Source organism: Aotus nancymaae, unplaced genomic scaffold (genome assembly GCF_030222135.1).
Source record: "Aotus nancymaae isolate 86718 unplaced genomic scaffold, 86718_ANA_hifiasm-v0.15.2.pri h1tg000007l, whole genome shotgun sequence".
Taxonomy (NCBI): Eukaryota; Metazoa; Chordata; class Mammalia; order Primates; family Aotidae; genus Aotus; species Aotus nancymaae.
In genome coordinates this window covers 54763623-54785845 of record NW_026988418.1, presented here as the reverse complement: position 1 = coordinate 54785845, position 22223 = coordinate 54763623, and the positions used below count along the sequence as shown (strand labels likewise).

The 22223-nt window shown below is 43.9% G+C and overlaps 1 protein-coding gene across 18 annotated transcripts in view; it reads left to right on the top strand.

The window, feature by feature from the left end:
* PDE4DIPP2 (PDE4DIP) overlaps window positions 1–11574 on the top strand; it is a 295357-nt gene extending 283783 nt beyond the window's left edge. For 5 of the 18 annotated variants that reach the window (XM_064372635.1, XM_064372634.1, XM_064372636.1 and 2 more), the window contains 7 exons: window positions 3172–3411; window positions 5401–5517; window positions 6093–6319; window positions 7242–7385; window positions 8441–8579; window positions 8885–8931; window positions 10501–10628. In XM_064372635.1, the coding sequence (XP_064228705.1) occupies window positions 3172–3411; window positions 5401–5517; window positions 6093–6319; window positions 7242–7385; window positions 8441–8579; window positions 8885–8931; window positions 10501–10542 (956 nt within the window). In that variant the 3' untranslated portion in view covers window positions 10543–10628. Of the gene's footprint in view, window positions 1–3171; window positions 3412–5400; window positions 5527–6092; window positions 6320–7241; window positions 7386–8440; window positions 8580–8884; window positions 8932–9755; window positions 9817–10500 lie in introns of all 18 variants that reach the window. The other 13 variants (XM_064372638.1, XM_064372633.1, XM_064372631.1 and 10 more) reach the window with 8 other exon arrangements.
* The last annotated feature ends 10649 nt before the right edge of the window (window positions 11575–22223 follow it).

Here is a 22223-nt window from a genome sequence, read left to right as displayed (position 1 = left end):
CTGGCTCTCAGCTTATTGCCCTTTTGATTTTCATAAATCCTGATTTAGTTTCCTGACTTTCTAAAGAGAAGGTGAAATGGAATTTGAAGAAATACAGCTCCCGGCTGGGAGAATAGCTTAAGTACAAAGTCAGGGTGAGTGTTGGGTCGGTGGGGACCAGCCTGCCCACAGGAGAAAATTAAAAGACACACACATACACACACACACACACACACAAAAAAAACAAACAAAAAACAAAACCAAAAACAAAAAAAAACTTATAGAAATACCACTGAATAGGACCTAAATTTCAATCTTGTATTTAAATGTTAAGGACATTTATTGAGGACTTTGCTGCCTGCTGAAATAATCTAACATTTGATAATTTTGATATATTTCTTCATTTTTCTTTAAATGAAAAATGGTACTCAAAATATAATGTTAATAAGTCACAGCAGGCTGGAACAGAGGGCTGACATCAATGTCATGAAATTTAGCAAAGATAAAAAGCAAAATCCTGAGCTTGATTAAAAATACCAGTGGTAGAAATGTAGGATGAAGGTAGAAATATAGGGTAGGCAGCCATTCATAGACTTGAGGGTGTGAGGTTTGCTAGAAACATGTTCATACAAGTAAGATGTAGGTCAAAGGTTGCTAGAAATGCCAGCTGAACCTGACACTACAGTAGTGTAAGTGTGATGTCTGCCTGTGGAGACCGTGTCTAAAATATTGTTGGATTAAAGGGCACCATCTTTTGAAAGGGCATTGACACACTAGGGAACATAATGACGACAGGGCACACAATGGCATGGACCAGAAATGTCGAACTGATCAGAGAAACTAAAGAAGTTTAGGCTTTCAAAAGGTCTTGAGGACATGAGAACTGTCTTCAGATATTTGAAGAACTGTCAGGTGAAAAAGAACTGACGTATTTTTATGTCCCTCCAGAGGGCTAAATAAAGGGTAAAGGGTAGTGGAATTTAGATTTGAAATATCATAAATCCTGACTTAGTTTCCTAATTTCCTAAAGAGAAGGTGAACTGGAATTTGAAGAAATACAAGGGGCAGGCAGCTCACCAGGCTGGGAGAATAGCTTAAGTACAAAGTCATGGTGAGTGTTGGGTCAGTGGGACCAGCCTGCCCGCAAGAGAAGCTCGGTGTTGGGGAGACTGAGAAGTCAGGATGGGGCAGCAGAGTCACCAAATCTTGAAAGTCCACAGGTCAGAATGAAAGTTTGCATTCTGTATAGTAGCCAATGAAACTAAGTCTGTTCTTTTTCAAAGAAAATAACCACATGATGAAAACAGAACTTTAAGATGCCAAATCTCAGGGGATGTCCTTGAAGTTGGGAGACATTAAAATCTGGGAAACCTATTGGATGGTTCTAGTGATATTCTGGCACATTAAGAGATGAGAGTCGAATATAAGGTGCTATTGGGAATATGAAAGGGCATAGATAGATTAAATTACAAAATAAGCAAAATTTAGTGAGAACTTGTATTGAGAAAGAGAGAGAGGAACATTGCAGAACTGTGGGCAAAATTCAAGAGTAGATTATATACCAAAGTCTCTGAAACTACTTTATCCTGAGCTGCCTTCCCTTTCATGTCTTTTAGGATTCATTTCAATGCTACAATCACTAAAGCTCCATAATCTCTTATCTGTAATTTCAAAATCCAATAAGATCTCCATATTAAATTTTTCAAATACTCATTTAATGGCAAAATCTAGATAAACTGACAAGAGGATATTCATAAGCCTTTATTTATCTACTTAGAAGATTCACATAGCTCACTGCAGAAATAGTTATATGTTTGATTAAGGACTGTGGCTCACATGCAACTGGGTACATGTTATATATGATACATACACACTGCTGCCTTGTGAAAACTAAAACAAATTTCACCTTTCAAAATACATTTGGCCTTAAGGTTTTCAGATAAGGGACTGTGGCCTTGTAGAATATTTCTTAGATCTCTTATTCCCCAGTACAAAGAAATAGACTACATGTGGTGAAGGGTGGTAAATATATATATGTAAATATATTTATATATGTGTGTGTGTGTATATATATGTGTAGATGTATATATGTACATATGTGTATATGTATATATGTACAAATATATGGACATCACACAACATATATACACACTATATGTAGGTGTATAAATATGTACACATATATATACACACACATACATATATATACATATATATACAGAGAGAGACAGAGAGAGAGAGAGAGAAAGAAAGAAGTTGAAAAACTCACTTAGTTATAATCCCTGATCTAAGATACCCAACTCACATTCTCACATGTGAGTTTTTTTTGTTTTTTTATGCTTTCTTTTATAATTATTTATTCAAAAAACATTTTATGATAGATTCAGTTAACAGTAAAGTAATACAGTCAATAGTATTAAAATCTATAGAAAATAGTTTCATTAAGGTGCAATTAAAATACTTGAAATTGGGACATATCTCTATATTTCAAACCAGTATACTGGCTTTCTGTTTTTTAAAAGACTAGTTTATTCTAATCATTAAGACATCCAAAGTTTTTCCTCTTTGCTTTTCTTAAGTGCATACATTTTGGGCATATACTATAATAACCAAGAGTTTGTGAACCCATTGATTAGGTAGACACTTTGGGGAGAGTGGGGTAGGAGGGCTATTATCTCCCTTAATCTGGACACAACTGCTCAAGCAGCCTACAATTTATTAGCTTCTCTAACTGCTTCACTATTTGGTTTTCACTGACCTTTTTAGCAATTGACTGGCCAAAAGGCCTTCTCCTTCTCTTTTATTTTTGAGAGTGAAGACTGTCAAATCTCTTTCTCCCTCATCCCCTGCCCTTCTCTAGCTCAGTGCTGACCTGCCTTGGAGGATCTTATACTTTAGCCTACAGGACTCAGGTTACCATGGAGATGAAATATGGACTTATTCTCATCTGCCAATCAAATACTCTATAGGTGCATGTGGATAACTTAAACCCCAGGGAAATTTCAGACTGGATGTGTGCCATGTCAGTGTCCCCAGGCCACACACAGAAATGGCAAATCTGTATTATAGATGGGTTGCACAAGACTCAGATTAAATTGAGGTCCTTGGCAGAAAAGAATGTCACAGAGGAGGGTTGTGACAAGTGCTTGGAAATACTTGGGCCAATGTTACCAGACTCCTCTCTTCTTTTAGCTTACAGCCTGGATGCTTGTCATCAAATCCCTTTGAGCAGTGACCTGAGCCACCTAGTGGCGGAGGTACAAGCTCTGCGAGGGCAGCTGGAGCAGAGCATTCAGGGGAACAATTGTCTGCGACTGCAGCTGCAACAGCAGCTGGATAGCGGTGCTGGCAAAGCCAGCCTCAGCCCCTCCTCCGTTAACCAGAACTTCCCAGCCAGCGCTGACCCTGGAAACAAGCAGCTGCTCCTCCAAGGTAGGAAGGAAAAGGAACTTAGAAAGCCAGTGGGGAGATCACCAGGAGGTCTGTGGTGGAAGGTGCAATCTGCCTCATCCATGCTCCTTAGGGTCAGGTTGAAATCAGAGATGCTCTCATCTAGCAGCCTGAGCAAAAGCGTGGTATTTACGTCAGACCAGGCTCGAGATTCTGAGTTTACCACTTACAGGTCATTTGCTTTGGGCAAGGTGTTTAAAGTGGCAGAGGTTTAAGCCTTAGTTTCTTCATATTTAAGATGGGGATAATAATAATATATATCTTATGTGATTTTGAGCATTAAATGAAATCATTTACAAGTGCTTGGCACACTAAGAATTGCTTAATAATTAGCAGCTGTATATGTTCACATCTTTTCCTTGGATTCGCTTAGTGCTTTAGTATTAACCAAGTGTTTTCACATATATAATTTCAACTGAAGTAAGACAGGTTTTGTTATCTCTGTATTTCACAGGAGAAAACTTAAGTCTTGAGATATTAACAGAAAAACGAGGGTTTACAGAGGTTACAGACAAAGCCAAGATTCGAACCAGATGTTGTGGTTTTCAGTCTGTTTTCCTTCCAGCTCACCATGCCCTGTCTCGGTATTGCTGACCTTCCCAGATTCTCTAGTCCCCGTTTCCCTCATAGGTGGGGAACTCAGTGTGTGACAAAATACTCCTTTCCCTAAGGAAAGCAGGCTCTGGGGAAGTCCTGGATGGTGGGTGATGTATTTCAGGTGGCCATCACGCACTTTCTCTACCCCACCCCTTGCCTGCCTTTTCAGATAGATGTGCTTGGCCAGCTCCCCCTTCTCTTCTCAATATCCCCATCAATATCACTGCCCCCAATATTAATTTAAATGTTAATGGTGTCCCCTACTCTCTTAACTCATTCAATTTCTACTTCCTCTGTCCTTTTTTTCCTTTTGATACACCATTTAATGCACCGTCTCCACTCACCTTCATGGCCATACTTTCAATTTTATTCAGATCAGGAACCACTTCTGTTCAGTATCTCTAAAGCTGAGCTTTCAAACTCTCCTGCTAGCTATTTCTGGGTCATGTTAATCTTTATTTTTCTCTGGTTCTTGTAGATGCTCATTTATCTGACGGTAATTTGTCAATTGAAGGTGACAATAACTTGACTACACTGTTTTGGCAATTCAGTGAAGAACTCACGTGGGCTGCCAGGCATACCGCCTGGTCCCCAGGAACTGCTCAGCTTACATTAGGTGGAGGCCTTGCCCTCCTCTGGCTGCCCTGATGGTTGTGGTGTTCAGTTATGTCTCCAACTCTTCCTTCTAACCAGGCCTTCCCCTCTCCCTGGCTTCCCACACAGCAGCCAAGACTCAGCCCCACTGGCGAAGTCTCTGCCCCTCTTTCTCTAGCACCCCGAGGCCTGAGTCGGAAAGCAGGCACGGGGCCACACTTGCCCGAACTGGACCTTTTCTACCTTCTTTGTGATATTTTCCAATTCCTCCACCTTAGGGTTGCTTTTTAGTCTCCAGCAAGACAATGTTAACCCACCAAGCCTTCTGTCTCCATTCTCATACAAGTAAACTTTTTCAGTATTAACTCATCAGAATGATGACTGGAATGTTTAGCCCCCCATGAATCCATTCATTCCTTGATTCTGCATTTTAATATGTGCTAGATATATTTATACATATTATGTTTAGTTACAGGGCATTGTATTAGATACCACACACAAATTATACTCAAGACTTGGTTTATAAAAATACACCTAATAATTTTTCAAAGTAGAAGTTACTTTTTTTATGGAACACCCCTCAATTAAAGGAATATCTTTTAGTTCTGAAGAATGGAAACATTCTGAACTCAGTGATGCATCTGCTTTTGCTTTTGATTGTGGGGTATGGATGATATTCTGTAAGAAGAGAGTCGTCAGGTGGGACGACCAGGTGTGCGTGTGCTTCCCGTGCAGCGTGTTCCAGGGCTGCTGGAAACCGTGCTTGCCTTTCCCCCCTAGATCCAGCTGCTTCCCCTCCAGTCCGGGATGTTGGTATGAATTCCCCAGCTCTGGTCTTCCCCAGCTCTGCTTCCTCTACTCCTGGCTTAGAAATGCCCACAATCAACAGAACAAATGGTAAATATGGTAATTAAAGGGCCCTGGGACTGATGATGGAAAGTGGTTAATGCCAACACCCCTTTGTTGTCTATATACATATTATCTGTGTTTAGAGAGTGTTCTCTGCGTGCCCCAAGGCCTTTAGCCCTACTCATTGCACCTTCTGTGGCCGCCTTTCTTGCCATTGTTCACCCTCCTGTAGTTTTCCTACTGCTCTCTTTTTGCTTCATTGCACCATGATCTCTCCATTCTGGAACATGCTCTGTGTATCCAGCTTGATTTCCTTGTCTGTGTCTTCTCTACCCAGAGACTTATTATTTATTATTAATAAAATGTGTCCCATTTCATTTGCCAATGAGGAAAAAATTGTCTCCTGGGAAATTTATCATTAAGAGATGCTCTAAGAAAGATTATAAAAATGTAAAGCTCAGAAGATCTCTGTGGACTTTGCCCCACCCTTGTGCATTCCAAGACTTCCTTTCTTGTTCCCAGCCTCTTCTTTTTCTTGTTCCCTACTCTTTTGGGTTGGAGCAAACTGAGAATATCATTATGAATAACAGAACATTCTGTTTCAATGTTGTTTTGTTTTTCAGGCTTGAGTTTGAATACTTCTCCAGTGATGAAGACCCCTCCCAAGCTGGAGGGTGATGCTACCGATGGCTCCTTTGCCAATAAGCATGGCCGCCATGTCATTGGCCACATTGATGACTACACTGCCCTAAAACAGCAGATTGTGGAGGGCAAGCTGCTGGTCAAAAAGATAGTGTCTCTTGTGAGATCAGCATGCAGCTTCCCTGGCCTTGAAGCTCAAGGCCCAGAGGTAATCACACCTGTAGCTTTAGGCACACTCTTTCCTTGTGCCCTCTCTTCCTTTGACTTTAACTCCTTCTCCCATCATTTTGGGGTTTTTTCGTGCTTTGCATCTCTCAACAGCTGAGGTTTTTTTCTTCCCTGTATAGCAGCCAGGCCCTTTCTTCTTTCTCTCCTATTTTCACTGTGAGTTCTGCTGTGTTCCAGATGTAGCTGACTGGGTACTTCCACTCGGCGCCACAGACACACATGGCATTGCTGAGCAGTCTTTAGTAACTTATTAACTACCACAGTCACACAGGCATGTGACCATCTGTGGGCAGAGTAGACTCAATGGGTTGGACAGAAATGGAAGGATTTGCAGATGTGTGGACCCCGCACGTGGAAGGGTCGAGAAGTCCTGGCAGCCATGGCATTTCCTTGTGCAGATTGCATAGGGGGAGGCAAGCAGTAAGGCTTCTCAGAGCACCTTGCCAGTGAGAGAGACTGGGCCCAGTGACTGTGCTGTCTGAGCTGCTGGAGACCCATGGATCTGCAGGGACAGCCCAGCCTCCATGGAGCCGACACACGAGAGGGCAAGACACACACCCAAGTGGATGAGCACAGTAGGGTGCTACAGGCACAGTGTGAGAAGTCATCCTCTGTGCTGTGACAGTGCCAATGCAAATGTGGTCATTTATCTCAGGCAGGGAAGGTAACAGGTCCATCGAGGACATAGCAAGGGGGATGAGTTTTGAAAGCCTTGTGGGTTGTGCAAGTGGAGGAAGGCATACCTGGTAAAGGGGTCAGCATCTTAGTTCTGAGAGCTGCAAACGGTTGTGTAAGGACCTCACAGTTTCAGGCAGGCCTGTGTTCTGTGCCTCACTCACAAAGGAAGCTTGAGCCCATGCAGGGAAAAAAGGAATCGCTCCTGTGGGGTTACCTTTCCGCAGGTGCTGGGCAGCAAAGGCATTCATGAGCTTCGGAGCAGCACCAGTGCCCTGCACCATGCCCTAGAGGAGTCGGTTTCCCTCCTCACCATGTTCTGGAGAGCAGCCCTGCCGAGCACCCACACCCCTGTGCTGCCTGGCAAAGTGGTAAGATGCCAGTGTCCTTTCTTCGTTCAAACCCAGCTCTCCTGCCCTCCAATACTGTTCCGTCTCCTCAGTGTCACAGCTTTCCAGAAAATCAGGAGCCACATGGTGAGCCAGGATAGACAGGAACTTAGGGGAGTGTCCCTGGAGGGACGTCACTGACCCATGGTGGCTGCTTTCGTTGCAGCTCTGAATATATCCCAATCTCCCCCTAACCCCCAGCCTGTGGATAAAAAAATGAAAAGATGAGGGAGGGGTGTGGAGAAGGCGGAGACATCATAACCCTGGCAATCCATAAATGTTCAGTTTCTTTACCTCTCTGACGTTTGGCTGAATTGGAATTCAGTTAAAGCTTCAGCACCCATCTCCCACCCCTCAGGTCCCATGGTCAAATAAATGATCACAGAATGCCCCCATGAGACTGAGCCTTTTTAGCCACTCCCTGGCATCCCAGCCAATCACTTAAGCTGGCATCTCTGGGCCAGGCCTGGGGAAAGTCAGCCACCCCTCAGGGTCTGCTCAGAGCTCAGGCTAACTCCGATTGGCAGGCAGGTTTCAGGATGCCCTCCTTTGGGATTTGAGCTCCAGATCAATGTCACCAATACCTTTCAGGATCTAACTATGCTAATTCCAGGGAGAGGGTGTTTTGCCATCCTCATGTTGACACAAATATTTACAAGCTTGCCAACTTTCCTGAGTCCAGATCTCTCTCCTGACATAACATTTCTGAACTCTCCATCTTAGGAAGGGAGAGTGACAGAATTGATAGCAGGACTAAGTCAAGGTCTTCTTCAGAGTTGGGAGTTTTATTCCAGCCTGAAATAAGGTTTTCTTAAGCTACAGGTGTGTAGGCCTGTGCTAGTCTGCATGGGGGCTTCCAGAGTCTCAATAGTCCTACCTAATGGCCTCATCCTAAACTCCCCAGCTGGAGGTATTCGCAGCTGTGAAGGAGGAAATGCAGTCCAGGAGAGTTGAGAAGACTGGAATCTTTCTTTGAATTGGAAAGAGCCACAAAGCGCAGGGTGCCTGTTCAGTAAGAATCTATTCCTCTTATCCAGGGAGAATCAACAGAAAGGGAACTTCTGGAATTGAGAACCAAAGTATCCAAACAGGAGCGGCTCCTTCAGAGCACAGCTGAACGTCTGAAGACCGCAAACCAGCAGAAGGAGAGCATGGAGCAGTTCATCGTCAGCCAGCGTAGGTTCCCTGAGTGAGGGAATGGGGGACGAAATGGGCAGTCTTCCCAATGCCCCACTTGTGCTGCAGATGAGCAGCAGTGACCAGGGAGGCCTGGAGATGTTGGGATTGGAGAGACTGATTTCATGTCCCCAAACCTCCTGTGCCACGAGCAATTGTGGATGCAGAAGGAGGGGAGGATGGGGGTGGATAGCAGGAGACTCCAAGCTTAATGGCCAGAAAGAAATGCTTTAGAATTCTCATGCTAAGCAAGGAGGGGTAATTTCTGCGGGTGATTTCTACTCTGTGGTGCTCTCTTGTTTCAGTAACCAGAACACACGATGTTTTGAAGAAGGCAAGGACTAACTTAGAGGTAAGGAAACTATTGCACCAGTCAGAGGCTTGCCCCCAACCCATCACTATCTGTTAGCAGATCTTGTAGGTGGCCCTTGGCCTGCTTTGGCCTTCCAGGAGAAGATTTTGGGTCTACCGTCCCCCCAGGCAGCTCCTGCCCTGCATCTTTGTTCACTCTCACATTGGCGGCATCTCTCCATTCTGCTCCAGTTTTTCTTCTTTGATGCTAAGTCAGGAGACTGGAGAAATTCAATTCAGCTGACTCTTGAAGCCAGCAGACATTTGGGGATCTGCCTCTGAATGAGCTTTTGGTAGAGGGATCTTGAGGCCAGTTGTGTTCTATTCTTCATGAAAAAATAAAAGCAATTTGCATCCTAACAAATCGATTTCACTGCACACTACTGGGTTAAGAACAGCAATTTGAATTTGATATATCTTTTTCTTTAAGTGACATGACAGAGAGATCTGTTGGGTCTCATCAGTCTAAAAGAGAATTTGATAATAAATAACAACAGAGCTTAAGGGGGGAAAAGGTTATATATGTACTAGACATTATCTACATTTACTTAAAACACTAAGTGTTCATCATTCCCTAGGAAGTACTTTAAAGTAAAACGTGAGGTATGTGAAATGGTTTAAAAATCAGAAACTAAACCTTTTAACTTGGACTTCAAAGTTTTGCCATAAGCAATTGAGCTATTCCTGGAAATGTTTCTAAATTGTAACCTGAGAGAATGTCGATCTCCATAGTGTGAAAATGACTAGGGCCATGATTTAACTTGCTCTTTCTTTTTTTTCACTAATTCCCTTTTGTTTTTCTCTGATAATTCCTTTTTTCTTGAGCCTCTTTAGAGCAACAGTTACAGGATTGCCTCTGTAAAGCCTTATTCCTGTCCCAGAAAAGGTAACCCCAAAATCTCTAGTATCCACTGGCTTTTTCCAGCGTGGAAGCTTTCCCCTCGACCTCCCATAGATCATTGGAAAGGACCCGAGGCCTCAGTTCTAATACCTAGCTCGTCACTAACTGGTGCGTGGCTTTGGCTTGTCCCTTAGTCTCTGTGTCTGCTGCACCCTCATTTGTGAAAGGTGGAACTGGACTTAGTTGAGCTCTGAGGTCCATGTAGACTTGAACTCTCCATGTCCTCATTATGTCAACTGGACATCAACTTAACAGAGGACTTCCCTGCAAAATGTCCACTTTTTCCTAAAAGAGGCTGTTTCTGTATGTGCATGTTTCCTGCTAAGCAATTCTTTTTTGGGGGAAGATGGCAGAGGCCATTTTTCTGCTGAGACAAAGTGATTTGGAGAGTCACCTGGCCCCTGAAGAGGGAATGGTGGGATCCAGCCACCCAGCATGCAGTGAATTGGAACAGGGATCTAGGCACATGGGGAGGTGGGGAGGCTCCCCATAACCTGGGGCACCTGTTGTTCCTCCAGACTGCAGCGCATGCTCTTAGCTCATCCTCTTACCTGGCTCTCACCAAACTCCTGGCTTTAGTCACCACATTGCTCTCACTCCAGCTTCAGGTAGCCATCAGCAAGGCCTGGCAATATACACTGGTGTGGTTTGTTTTATTTTTGTCTGCAGGTGAAATCCCTAAGGGCTCTGCCATGCGCTCCAGCCTTGTGACCCTTGCCTTCCAGGAACCATGCAAGAAGCGCAGCCACCAGAGGTCCTTAAAACAGCAGGAAGCATGGGCCTGTCCCACTTTTGTGCAGCTACCTATCTGCTGAGGAGCATCTGGGCCTCGTTCCTCCAAGTCCGCTGGAGGGTCCAGAAGAGGGAGTCAGAGGTGTGTCCTGGTGGAGCAGGAAGAAAGGCAGAAAGCCTTTCTGACAGCTATGGAATACCCTTAGCCAAGGCCCACTTGGCCCAGCATGAAGCAAAGGATGTGTAGTTTGCATAGAAGGTTTTGTGATACTGCTTCTCAACAGCCCCAGCAGCTTGGGAACTAGCAACAGCACACTTGTTGCCTCATCAGCTGCCCTTAGATGGAAAACTCAGTGGATATTGGACCCTGATTCTGATGAATGAAGCATGTGGTCCCAATGCTGGAGCTCCTCTGGCAGGTTCTAAAAGCACAATACTGAGCAGCGGTGCCGTGCTGGACAGTACTGGCGGGGGCTCAGTGAGCACGACTCACAGAGCCACACCGGATCCTATTGGGTCGAGTCAGGCTGGGCTTTGGTCTGCGCTGCAGCATCTGTGTTCTTTGAGTTCACATCATGAATGTGGTGACATCCCAGATACCATCTCAGGCTTAAGCTAGCACGTCCTATTTCTTTTCTTCTATGATACCCATATTGGACTGACCTCACTACAAATATGCTGTCCCATTTTGTCATCCTGTCTTACCTCAGGGAAACTGGGGACTGATGGCCAGACCAATTCTGTTGAAATTCTTGCATAGAGCAAACCTGTGCTCATTTTTAAGTGGCATGGGAGAGGCCCCCAGCTATAGTAAAGCCCAGTCTGTGTCTTCACAGTGCTGATAGAATGTGTTTGTGTGTATAAATGTATGATACAGATTTATATATGTTGCCATCACCATATGTTGAGGGCTAATATAACTGGTGGACCGGGTGGATAAGAGAAAATGAAAGTCTTTTTGGTGATTATTAAAGCAAAATGTGTATAAAGAAATAAATAGTTTTTCTTTCACCGCTTTGTTTTCCATTTCTGCACCAATCCCTTGACAGTATAAAGAACTGGAAAGAGAAAATGGGAAAGATAAACTGTGTTTAAGAAGCGCACAGTCTAATGCTTGAACTCTAACTTTGAAAGTGTAAGGTCTTCTCTCTTTGTCATTTTGTAAGAATCTTCGGTCTGAAAATATGAAAGAATGGTTCTTAAACTTGGTGTACCTTAGAAGCAGCTGTGGAGATGATAGGAGCTACCTCTTGGTCTCCAACCCCAGGAGATTCAGTTGGTGTGGGCCCTAGAATCTGCATTTTAAAAATATAGGCACCACAGTTGATTCCATTACATGTAGGCTGCAGATCAGTTTCAAAAAACAGTGTTCTATAACATTGAATCAAAACTAAAAATACATTTAAGAACTTTGAATCAAAAAGTATGTCATTCCATAAACACTGATATAAAATTTTAAAATTATTTTTCGGGAAAAGTTCTTAGCTACATGCTTTTGATCCCCAGGACTGAAATAAACCTATCACTTCACAATTATTTACTAGATACATTTAAAAAATAAAAACAAGTAGGAGGTGGAGTAAGATGGTAGAATAGAACTCTCCAGCAATGGTCTCCCTGAAGGAACATCAAATTGAACAACTATTCATACAAGAAAACACTTTCACAACAGCTAAATAATCAGATGAGAGATTATAGCACCTGGTTTTAGCATAATAACAAGAAAAGATGCATTGAAGAAGGGAGGAAGGACAGTCTTGCATTGCTTTTGACACCTCTCCCCCAACCACAGGAAATGCATCTTTGAGAGAGAATCTAATGCCTTGGGGACAAGGAAGAAAGTGTGGGACTTTATACTGAAACTTAGTACCATTTTTGCCATAGTGAAACACAGCACTGGACAGAACCCTACAGCACTTGATTCCAGGCTGATGCCTACAAAAGAAGCATTTAGACCAAGGGCATCAGCTGCTCCAGCAGGAAGAACCCACCAAAATTCTGGCCGGATTTATCACTGGCAATGTATTAGGTTTCAAGTAAATTTCAGGAGCAGGCAGGCTATAGTAACCACATCCTTGGGTAAGCCCTGATGCCGCATAGGTCTGGAAGACCCTGGGCTTGGGGTGTGAGCCAGTATGACAGCAGCAGCTGCAGCAGCTATGGGAATGCTTGCATCACCCCTCCTCATACTCCAGGCAGTGCAGTCTGGAGAGAGATTCCTTTTGCCTGGGAGAAAGAGAGGAAAGTAAGCTAGGGGCTTTGTCTGGGAACCCAGAGAACAATCCCTGATATTCCCCAAGTCCAACAGGTCTGGGGACCTAGGAATCTGTAAGGATTGCAGTGTACCTGGGCCTAGGGTGCCCTGCAGTACAAAATGGCTGCAGTGATCACTGGCTTGGGAAACTCATCAGCCCACTTTGAATTCCTGGAAGGCCCTCTGAAGACAGGTACAAACAATACCTGACTACAAAGGCTGAAATAAATACCTTATCCTTCAATGCCCAGATATTGACAAACATCGACAGCATCAAGAACATTTACGTCAATATGACCTCATCGAATGGACCAAATAAGACACCACTGACCAACCCTGGAGAGATGGAGATGTGTGACCTCTCGGGGAATTCAGAGTAAGTATTTTGAGAAAGCTCAGCGAACTTCAAGAAAACAGAGAAACAACTCAGAAATATATCAGATAAACTTAACAAGGATACTGAAGTAACAGAAAAAAAAAAATCAAACAAATCCTGGAGCTGGAGAATGCATTAGTGGGTCTCAGTAGAACTGATCAAGCAGAAGAAAGAATTAGCATGAAAACAAGCTATTTGAAAATAAGGTCAGAATTATAAGAAAGAATACAGAATGCTTAAGAGATCTAGAAGAATGCCTCAAAAGAGAAAAATAAAAGATTCTTTGGCCTTAAACAGGGGGTTGAGAAGGAGCAAAGAGTAGAAAGCTTCTTCAGGCTGTGCGTGGTGGCTCACACCTGTAATCCAAACACTTTGGAGGCCAAGGAGGGCGGATGACCTGAGGTCAAGAGTTCAAGACCAGCCTCACCAACATGGTGAAACCCCATCTTTATAAAAAAATAAAAAATAAAGAAACCTTCTTCAAAGAGATAATATTAATAACAGAAAACTTGCTAAACCTAGAAAAAGATATATTATCCAGGCACAGAAAAATCAAAGATCACTAAACAGATTCAATCCATATTAAACTGCCCCAAGACATATAATAAATTCTTAAAGATGAAAGACAAAGAGGGGATCCTAAAAGCAGCAAGAGAAGAGCAAATAACATATGAAGAAGTTCCTCCCTCCCTCCCTGTCTCCCCCTCTTCTTTTCTGCCCTGCCTCCCTCCCTCCCTCTCTCCCTCTGTCCCTCTCCCTCTTTTCCTCCCTCCCTCTCTCCCTTCCTCCCTCCTTCTCTCTCCCTCTTCTTTTTCTCCCTCCTTCCCTCCCTCCCTTCCTTCCTTTTTTCTTTTTTCCTTTCTTTTCTTTTTTTCCTGAGACGGAGTCTTGCTCTGTCACCCAGGCTGGAGTGTGGTGGCACTATCTTTGCTTACTGAAACCTCCACCTCTAGAGTTCAAGCAATTCTCCTGCCTCACCCTCCTGAGTAGCTGGGCTTACAGGTGTGCACCACCATGCCTGGCTAATTTTTGTATTTTTAGTAGAGACAGTGTTTCACCATGTTGGCCAGGTTGGTCTCGAACTACTGACCTTGTGATCTGCTCACAGCCTCCCAAAGTGCTGGGATTACAGATATGAGCCACCACACCTGGCCTAAAGTAGTTTCAATACATCTTGCAGCAGACTTCTCAGTGGAAACCTACAGGCCAGGAGGCAGTGAGGTGACATATACAAAAAGCTGAAGGAAAAATAACTGTCCAGTGAGAATATTGTACTTGGTGAAAGCTATCCTTCAAACATGAAGGAAAGATAAAGCCTTTCCCATACAAATAGAAGCTAAAGAAATTTATCACTGTCAGATCTGTCTTGCAAGAAATGCTGAGTTCCTCAGTCTGAATAAAAAGATCATTAACTTGCAACAAGAAAGCTGTTTGCTTTTTAAAGTAAAGTGCTTGTATTTGTATTCTCCATATTTTGGAGTAACTATCTACATGATGTTTATAGGTCCTGTGGTTTTTCACCCAAGAAACAGAATCTCATTCAGTACATTTAGTTCTATAAGAGTCCTGAAGCTGAATATTTGGGCTGTGTCAGAGGCACAAAGTCTAGAATGTGTGTTTTCATAATGTTGTACATTTCGTGCCTTGAATCACTTAGAAAAGTGTCTTAGAAAACCTGGACAGTTCCCTTCTATCTTCACAAGAATTTTATATGTATTTATGAAGATGATTCTGTACTCTAGTATATCTTTTTGGGCATGGGACTAATTTGTATCTCTTTAACTCATATTCTGCATGATCTGTATATAGTACATCAAATTTAGAGGTGTGACCTTAAATTTAACTTTTTTAAAAAACTGGGAGATCAATAAAATTTAAACTGCTTAACAACAACAACAGCAACAAAAAAGGAGTAAAATAGGATAAGACAGAGGAGAAAACCAGGAAAGGTTCATCAATGGGTATGAACTTACAGTTAAACAAGAAGAATAAGTTGTGTAGTTCTGTTATATACACAGTAGAGTGACTATAGAAAATAACATGGGCAGGCATGGTGGCTCATGCCTGTAATCCCAGCTCTTTGGGAGCCCGCGGTGCGTGGATCATGAGGTCAGGAGTTCAAGACCAGCCTGGCCAAGATGGTGAAACTCTGTCTCCACTAAAAATACAAAAATTACCCGGGCATGGTGGTGGGCCCCTGTAATCCCAGCTTAGGAGGCTGAGGCAGAGAATTGCTTGAACTTGGGAGGCAGAGGTTGCAGTGAGCCGAGATCATGCCAATGCACTCCAGTCTGAGTGACAGAGCCAGACTCCACCTCAGAAAGGAAGGAAGGAAGGAGAGAAAGAGAGAGGAAGGAAGGAAGGAAATAACAACATATTGTTTAAGATAACTAGAAGCAAAGATTCCGAATATTGTTAGCACAAAGAAATGATAAATGATAAATATTTAAGGTGATGGCCATGGTAATTATTCCCATTTGATCATTAGACTATGTATATATGCATTGAAACATCACACCGTACCACGTAAATATGTAAAATTACGTCAAATACAAACAAAAAAATTTTAAATATGAAAAAATGAAAACAATGACAACAAGAACAAAACCTTAACCGCTATCATCACAACCACCACCAACAACAACTGCAACAATAACAACCACAACAATAACAACCACAAAACCCTTAGCAGCCTCGTGTCTTGGGTGGAGACATGCCCTACCTCAATAGTGAGATAGAATCAGCTTTGCTTTTACACTCATGTATTTAAGTATTTACACGAGTAACTCTGGCTGTTAAATACAGAGGAATTACTAGAAGACTTGGCTGAATGAATGAAAAGTCAGCAAAACTATTAAGTATTATGTAAGGACAAACCGGCAAAACTTCAGGCCCTCTTGCTTTAGCCTCCCAGAAGTTTCTTTCCTGTACATCCTTGTGCTGCTCCTAACGGCTGGCACCCTGGGAAGCCACATGCATTGCCGCCAAGGACCACAAGGGGCACCATGGTCCTCCCCTTGGAACTTCCCTGTAGAGAAGCCAGGTACCTGGAATATTCAAGTTCCTGGGAGGCCGGGGGCAGTTGTTAGCCAGGGGAGACTGGTGGTTCCTGACTTTTGGCCACACCGTATCCAAACTTGGCCTAAGGCTCCTGCTGCAAGGGTTGGTTGTGGAGGCTCAGCCCTACAGATGGAGGCCTCTTACCTGGTCTCTTCAAAAACAGATTCTGACCTCATAGAAATCCAACTGTGCTTCTCCTGATGGTGTAAAACCTTCCCCCAGCCTCTCAGACCATGGCAACTTTTTCCGGTGTTGACCTGCATCCTCCTTGCGTGAAGGAAGCGGGGAGGAGGTGACGATGGGGGAGGAAGAGCTGGGAGAGGGAGGAGGAGTGGTGACCCAAAGCCTTGAGAGGACAGTGGGGAGGGATGGGGAGTGGCAGGCAGAATAAGGAGGAGGTGGACAGGACAGTGACTGGAGCTCGAAACCAAGGTGGCTGCATTCTCAGCCAAAGAAAGCAGCCAGTCTCTCTGAAACCTCACTAACCGCATCCTGGACACACACACGATCTCTGATTCCCTAGTCGCTTTTCTTCTCACAAGAACAACCTGTCACCCTCCTCCCGTTCCTCTTTGATGCCTTCCTTTTCTGCTGTGTCTTCCAGGGCTGGTGCAGGTCCTACACCTACAGCCAAACTTTCGTCTTTTGGTTGCGGAGAGTCCAGAATCTCCCAGGAAGAGCAGACCACGTGAAGTCACAGAGTCGCCATGCAGAATCTGAATCCAGTGTCCCAAGTCACACATCAAACTCCTTCCAAAAATAAAATTGGAGAAAATTTTCCATTCCAAATCATTTTTTCTTGTGACCTGTTAAGCTATGAAGCCCCAAACTAGATGATCAGTCCTTCTAAAGGCAAAGATCGGCCTTAACAAGGGTAAAGCAGGTATGGGTTTTGATTATAGGAGTTAAACAAAATCAAGACAATCCCAGAAAGGTAGGAGAAACTGCTTAAGTTACTGGATAAAAAAACCCCTGTACTGTGAGCTCAGGCTGTCATAACTGAATACCATCAACATGGTGGTTTAAATGATAATTTTTTTTTTTGAGACAGAGTCTTGCTTTGTCACCAGGTGCCAGGCTGGAGTGCAGTGGCACGATCTCGGCTCACTGCAACCTCCGCCTCCCGGGTTCAAGCAATTCTCCTGCCTCAGCCTTCCAAGTAGCTGGGACTACAGGCACGTGCCACCACACCCAGCTAATTTTTGTATTTTCAGTAGAGATGGGATTTCACCATGTTGTCCAGGATGGTCTCGATCTCTTGACCTCATGATCCGCCCGCCTCGGCCTCCCAAGACAAAAATATTTTCTCACAATTCTGGAGTCAAGAAGTGCAAGATCCAGACTGGATTCTAGTGAGAGCTCTCTTCCTGGCTTGCAGATGACCACTGACTCTCTGTTCCTACATGGCCTTCTCTCCCTGTGTATTATTTAGGGGAGTAGAAGAGAGGGTGAACAAGCTTCCTGTTCCTCCTATTAGAAGGACACTAATCCTATTAGATCAGTACCCCTGCTTATGACCTTGTCTAGCCTTCGTCACTTCCTTAAGGCCTCATCTCTGTGTAAGTTACACTGGGAGTTAGAGCATCAACACGTACATTTTGGGAGGATATAAACCTTCACTTTTCACCACCCCTCAGGCTGCTCCCCCATTCAGGTGTCGCTAGCTCTCAGCTCTGGTCCCTGGGAGCCTCGCAGTCACTGGGTCCTCAGGTTTTTCCAGCCAGAGTTTCTCCTCCTCTCTCTGATTCAGATGCCTCTGTACTGGCATGTGCAGAGTCTTTTTATTTTTCCTTTCCTTCGATTTTTTTTCTTTCTCCTCTTCTTTCTTTGATAATTATGTATATGTAATATTGAGACATTTTGTCAAATGACACTGCCTCATAATTTCTGCATTAATAAACACAAGTCTTAATTGATTGGTTCTCAAAGGGAAAACTATGCTGATCGCAGTCTCTCTGAGCAGACGGAGCTGCTGATCTTATGTAGAATTTGTGGGCAGGGTGGGGTTCAGGGACTGGTAGAGGGCAGAGACATAGGAGAGATGCTGTCAGCCATTGGAGTAGCTGTTTCTGCTTGGCCCGGCTTTGGCAATATACCCACATCTTACCACTAGAAAAACAGAAAGCAAACGTGTGTTCCTAAAAGTCTCAAAATTGTGAAATGACTCAGACGTGGGAACTTCACGTTCCCATGTATGATTTGACTGCTTGGCACTCGAAGCTGCTCATTGGACGAGTTGCTTTCAACTCCCTGACTTTCAGACGTGAGGGGCTAGCATTGACTGAAGGCCTTGCATAAATGTGTTCACTGAGGTGAGTGGCTGTGGTAGGCAGAGTAAGCTGCCCAAAAGGTGTCCGTTTTTAATCCCTGGAACCTGTGAATGTGCTACTTTACATGACAAAAGAGACTTTGAAGGAGTTATTAAGAATACTGAGATGGAGGGCTGGGCGCGATGGCTCACGCCTGTAATCCTAGCACTTTGGGAGGCCGAGGTGGGTGGATCACGAGGTCAAGAGATCGAGACCATCCTGGTCAACATGGTGAAACCTGTCTCTACTGAAAATACAAAAATTAGCTGGGCATGGTGGTGCATGCCTGTAATCCCAGCTACTCAGGAGGCTGAGGCAGGAGAATTGTCTGAACCCAGGAGGTGGAGGTTACGGTGAGCTGAGATCATGCCATTGCACTCCAGCCTGGGTAACAAGAGCGAAACTCCATCTCAAAAAAAAAAAAAAAAAATGCTGAGATGGGGATATTATTCTAGAGGACCCAGTGTCATCCAAGGGTGTGTGTGCGTGAGAGGTGGAGGGCAGGGAGTCTGTGTCAGGATGACGTGATGTGAGAATAATTTGAGTGCCCATTGCCGCCACTGAAGGTGAGAGAGGTCCTAGCTGAGGAATGGGGACAAACTCTGCATGTTAGAAAGGCAAGGAAACAGTGTCCCTACAGCCTCCAGAAAGGAAAACAAACCTGTCAGCGACACCTTGACTTTAGTGCAGTGAGACTCATCTCGGCCTTCTCATTGTCAGAACCATAAGATCATTAACTTGTGTTATTTGAAGATGCTGTTTGCAGGAATTTGTTACAGCAGCAATAGGGGACTCACACAGTGGTCATTGATAGATCAAGATGATTTAAAGCCAGTTCTGGCAGCTATTTGTAACCAAGGCTTCAGAACAATTGCTCTTTTCCCAGGAATACGATCTTCAATATTTTCCATTGTCATTGTAAATAATCAAAGTGACACTGAAGATTATCCCAGGTATCTCTACACATGCGGTCTAAACCCTTACCCTCTGCTTAGAGCATCGTAATGTCTGGTAGTACGTAAGGATAGGTTGTGCATGGTTGTCTGTTTGGAACAGAATTGAGGAAGCCCAGGCACAGGGTTTATAATGCTCCCCACAGGTGTGACTGCAGACTGTTGGACATATGAGGGTGCTTTGTCATATCAAAGCCGCCTTCTTTCTGAAGTTCCCATGTATGAGTCATTTTCACCATTTTGAGACTTTTAGGAACACATGCTTGCTTTCTCTGTTTCTTTAGTAGTAAGATGTGGGTATATTACCAAAGCCTGGCCAATCAGAAACAGCTACTCCAACGTTTGATGTGAGATGAAAGATTCAAGGAGAAGCACTGATCAAATTCATTCTGGCTCCTGCAACATAATAATCTCCCCATCTCAAGATTCTTAATGTAACAGTGTCCAGGGGCAGCAGAAGTCATGGTGCTGTTGACAGTGTCTATCTGAATTGTCTTCTTTATTTTTTTCTTCTTTTTATAGCCTGGTTGTCAGGTTTCCTGCTGATCCTCTGAGCTATCACTATCCCTTTAATAAAGTATGTTTCAGGCTCCATCATCTGGACTCCATTTTGATGGTTGAAGATAGTGAGGTAGAGAGAGAGATAGAAAGAGAGAAAAGCAGAGGCTAGAGAGTGAAAGGAAGGAGGAATGAAGGGATGAAGAAAAGAAGACAGGAAGGAAAGTAGGTAGATGTTTCTCTCTGAAGTCAGCTTGGTGCTGAGTTCACCTCCAGGAACCTGCCTCATTCTTTTGAAGAGAGTAACCACCTCCACCCAGTGACTCCCCTTCAAGGATCAAATTACTCCACTTGCTGCTCTCCATCCTGAGGATGTAAGTTGGCTTTCTCATCCAGCCTCCTCACATCTAAGTCACTCCTGTGGTTAGTGAAAAATCCTAAACCTCACTGTTTAAGCAAATCCCTCATCTTTCCACCCCTACATTAGTAAGTAGCTTCTTTCTACTCGTGTCGTGTCTTGTATCGGTCAGGTAGCATGGCGCTTGCTGTTTGGACAGCAAGGTGATATAATCCTCATGGCTGCAGGAGTGCAGGTGTATTGCTTAAATTATGAAGAGTTGTGTGGAATAGGAGTGGGGTGGAGAGTGGGGCTCAGAAAGAGAAAAGGCTGCAGGAGGGTGGGTAAAGTGACCATGTGTATACCATGTAAGAAGTCTGAAGATGACCTGTGGGGAAAAAGCATACTTTTTCTTTTAGTGAGATACTGTGCTCATTGATTAGCTTTCCCAGGTCAAGACTTGTATGTTGCAATCCAAACTTAATGACTGCTTGCATTTCCTCACATATGAGAATTTCAGCTGCATAACTTATGTTAATGGGAGGTGTGATCCTTTCCTCCTATAGCAATTACTTTCTTTGAGGGATACACGTTTCTTTCAATACTCCTTGAAGCATCTTTTGCAAATGGTTTTTCTCAGTTTTTGTGAGTTTCAGTTGCTTGGGATGTTTGTGTAACCATTATGCACACCCTGCCCTTACACACATAGACATGCATTATGTACTTCTGTGAGTATATTTCAACTCTTGTAAACTCCGTCTTATTATAACTGGTGACTTGCAAACATTTGTTAATGGATGGCAAATCTTGTAGAAATTTCACTTGTCCTGATCCTGCTCCTCCTCCTGGTCCTCTTGCTTCTCAACTTTGATCCTGGACACACTAACAGGCAAACAATACCCGCTGCCATTTCTCCTGCTTGGTACATTAACGTTTTCTCACAACAGGGAGGGAAAGATCCTCTGAATGGAAGGCTTGCTCTTTCTGGAGCTTCCTTTGAAGCAAAACAGCAAAGGACCTGGCAGAGGGTCTGCTAATCTTTGCTTCTCATTCAAGGTCTGGGTTATAGCTCACAGGTCTGGTAAAAGTAGTTTCTCTCCCAGTATTACCCATTAGATCCCACAGAGAGCTCAGAGGAGGCTGAGACTTCCCACCTGGCCACTTTGGAGTCATTGCACATCCTTCCTGTGGAGACCCTTTGGGAGGGTAACCATGATTAGGACTGACATGCTCTTCAAGAGGCACATCTCCCAAAGGACAGATTTTCACTACAGACCTCATGGGAACATCTGCTCAGCTCTTGGGGAATGGGATGAGGGGCAGCTACACTCCCCTACATCGGGACAAGAAGAAACTGTTGTTAGAAATGGAAAGGTGCCTGTTAAATACAGGAACCAAGGGTTTTCTTTTCTTTCTTTCTTTAGTTTTTTAGACAGAGTCGGGCTCTGTAGCTCAGGCTGGAGTGCAGTGGGGTGATCTCGGCTCACTGCAACCTCTGCCTCCCAGGTTTAAGCAATTCTCCACCTCAGCCTCCTGAGTAGCTGGGATTACAGGCACATGCCACCACGCCCAGATAATTTTTTGTATTTTTAGTAGAGACAGGGTTTTACCATCTTGGCCAGGCCGGTCTCGAACTCCCGACCTCGTGATCCATCTGCCTTGGCCTCCCAAAGTGCTGGGATTACAGATGTGAGCCACCGCACCCAGCAAGGAACTAAGAGTTTTCTTATGTCATTATTTCACATAGTGTGAAATACATTGAGCACTCTGTACAATTCCCTATTTAGAATCTAGATTAACATTTTCTTTCTATTTTTAAATTGCATTTTAGGTTTTGGGGTACATGTGAAGAACATGCAAGATTGCTGCACAG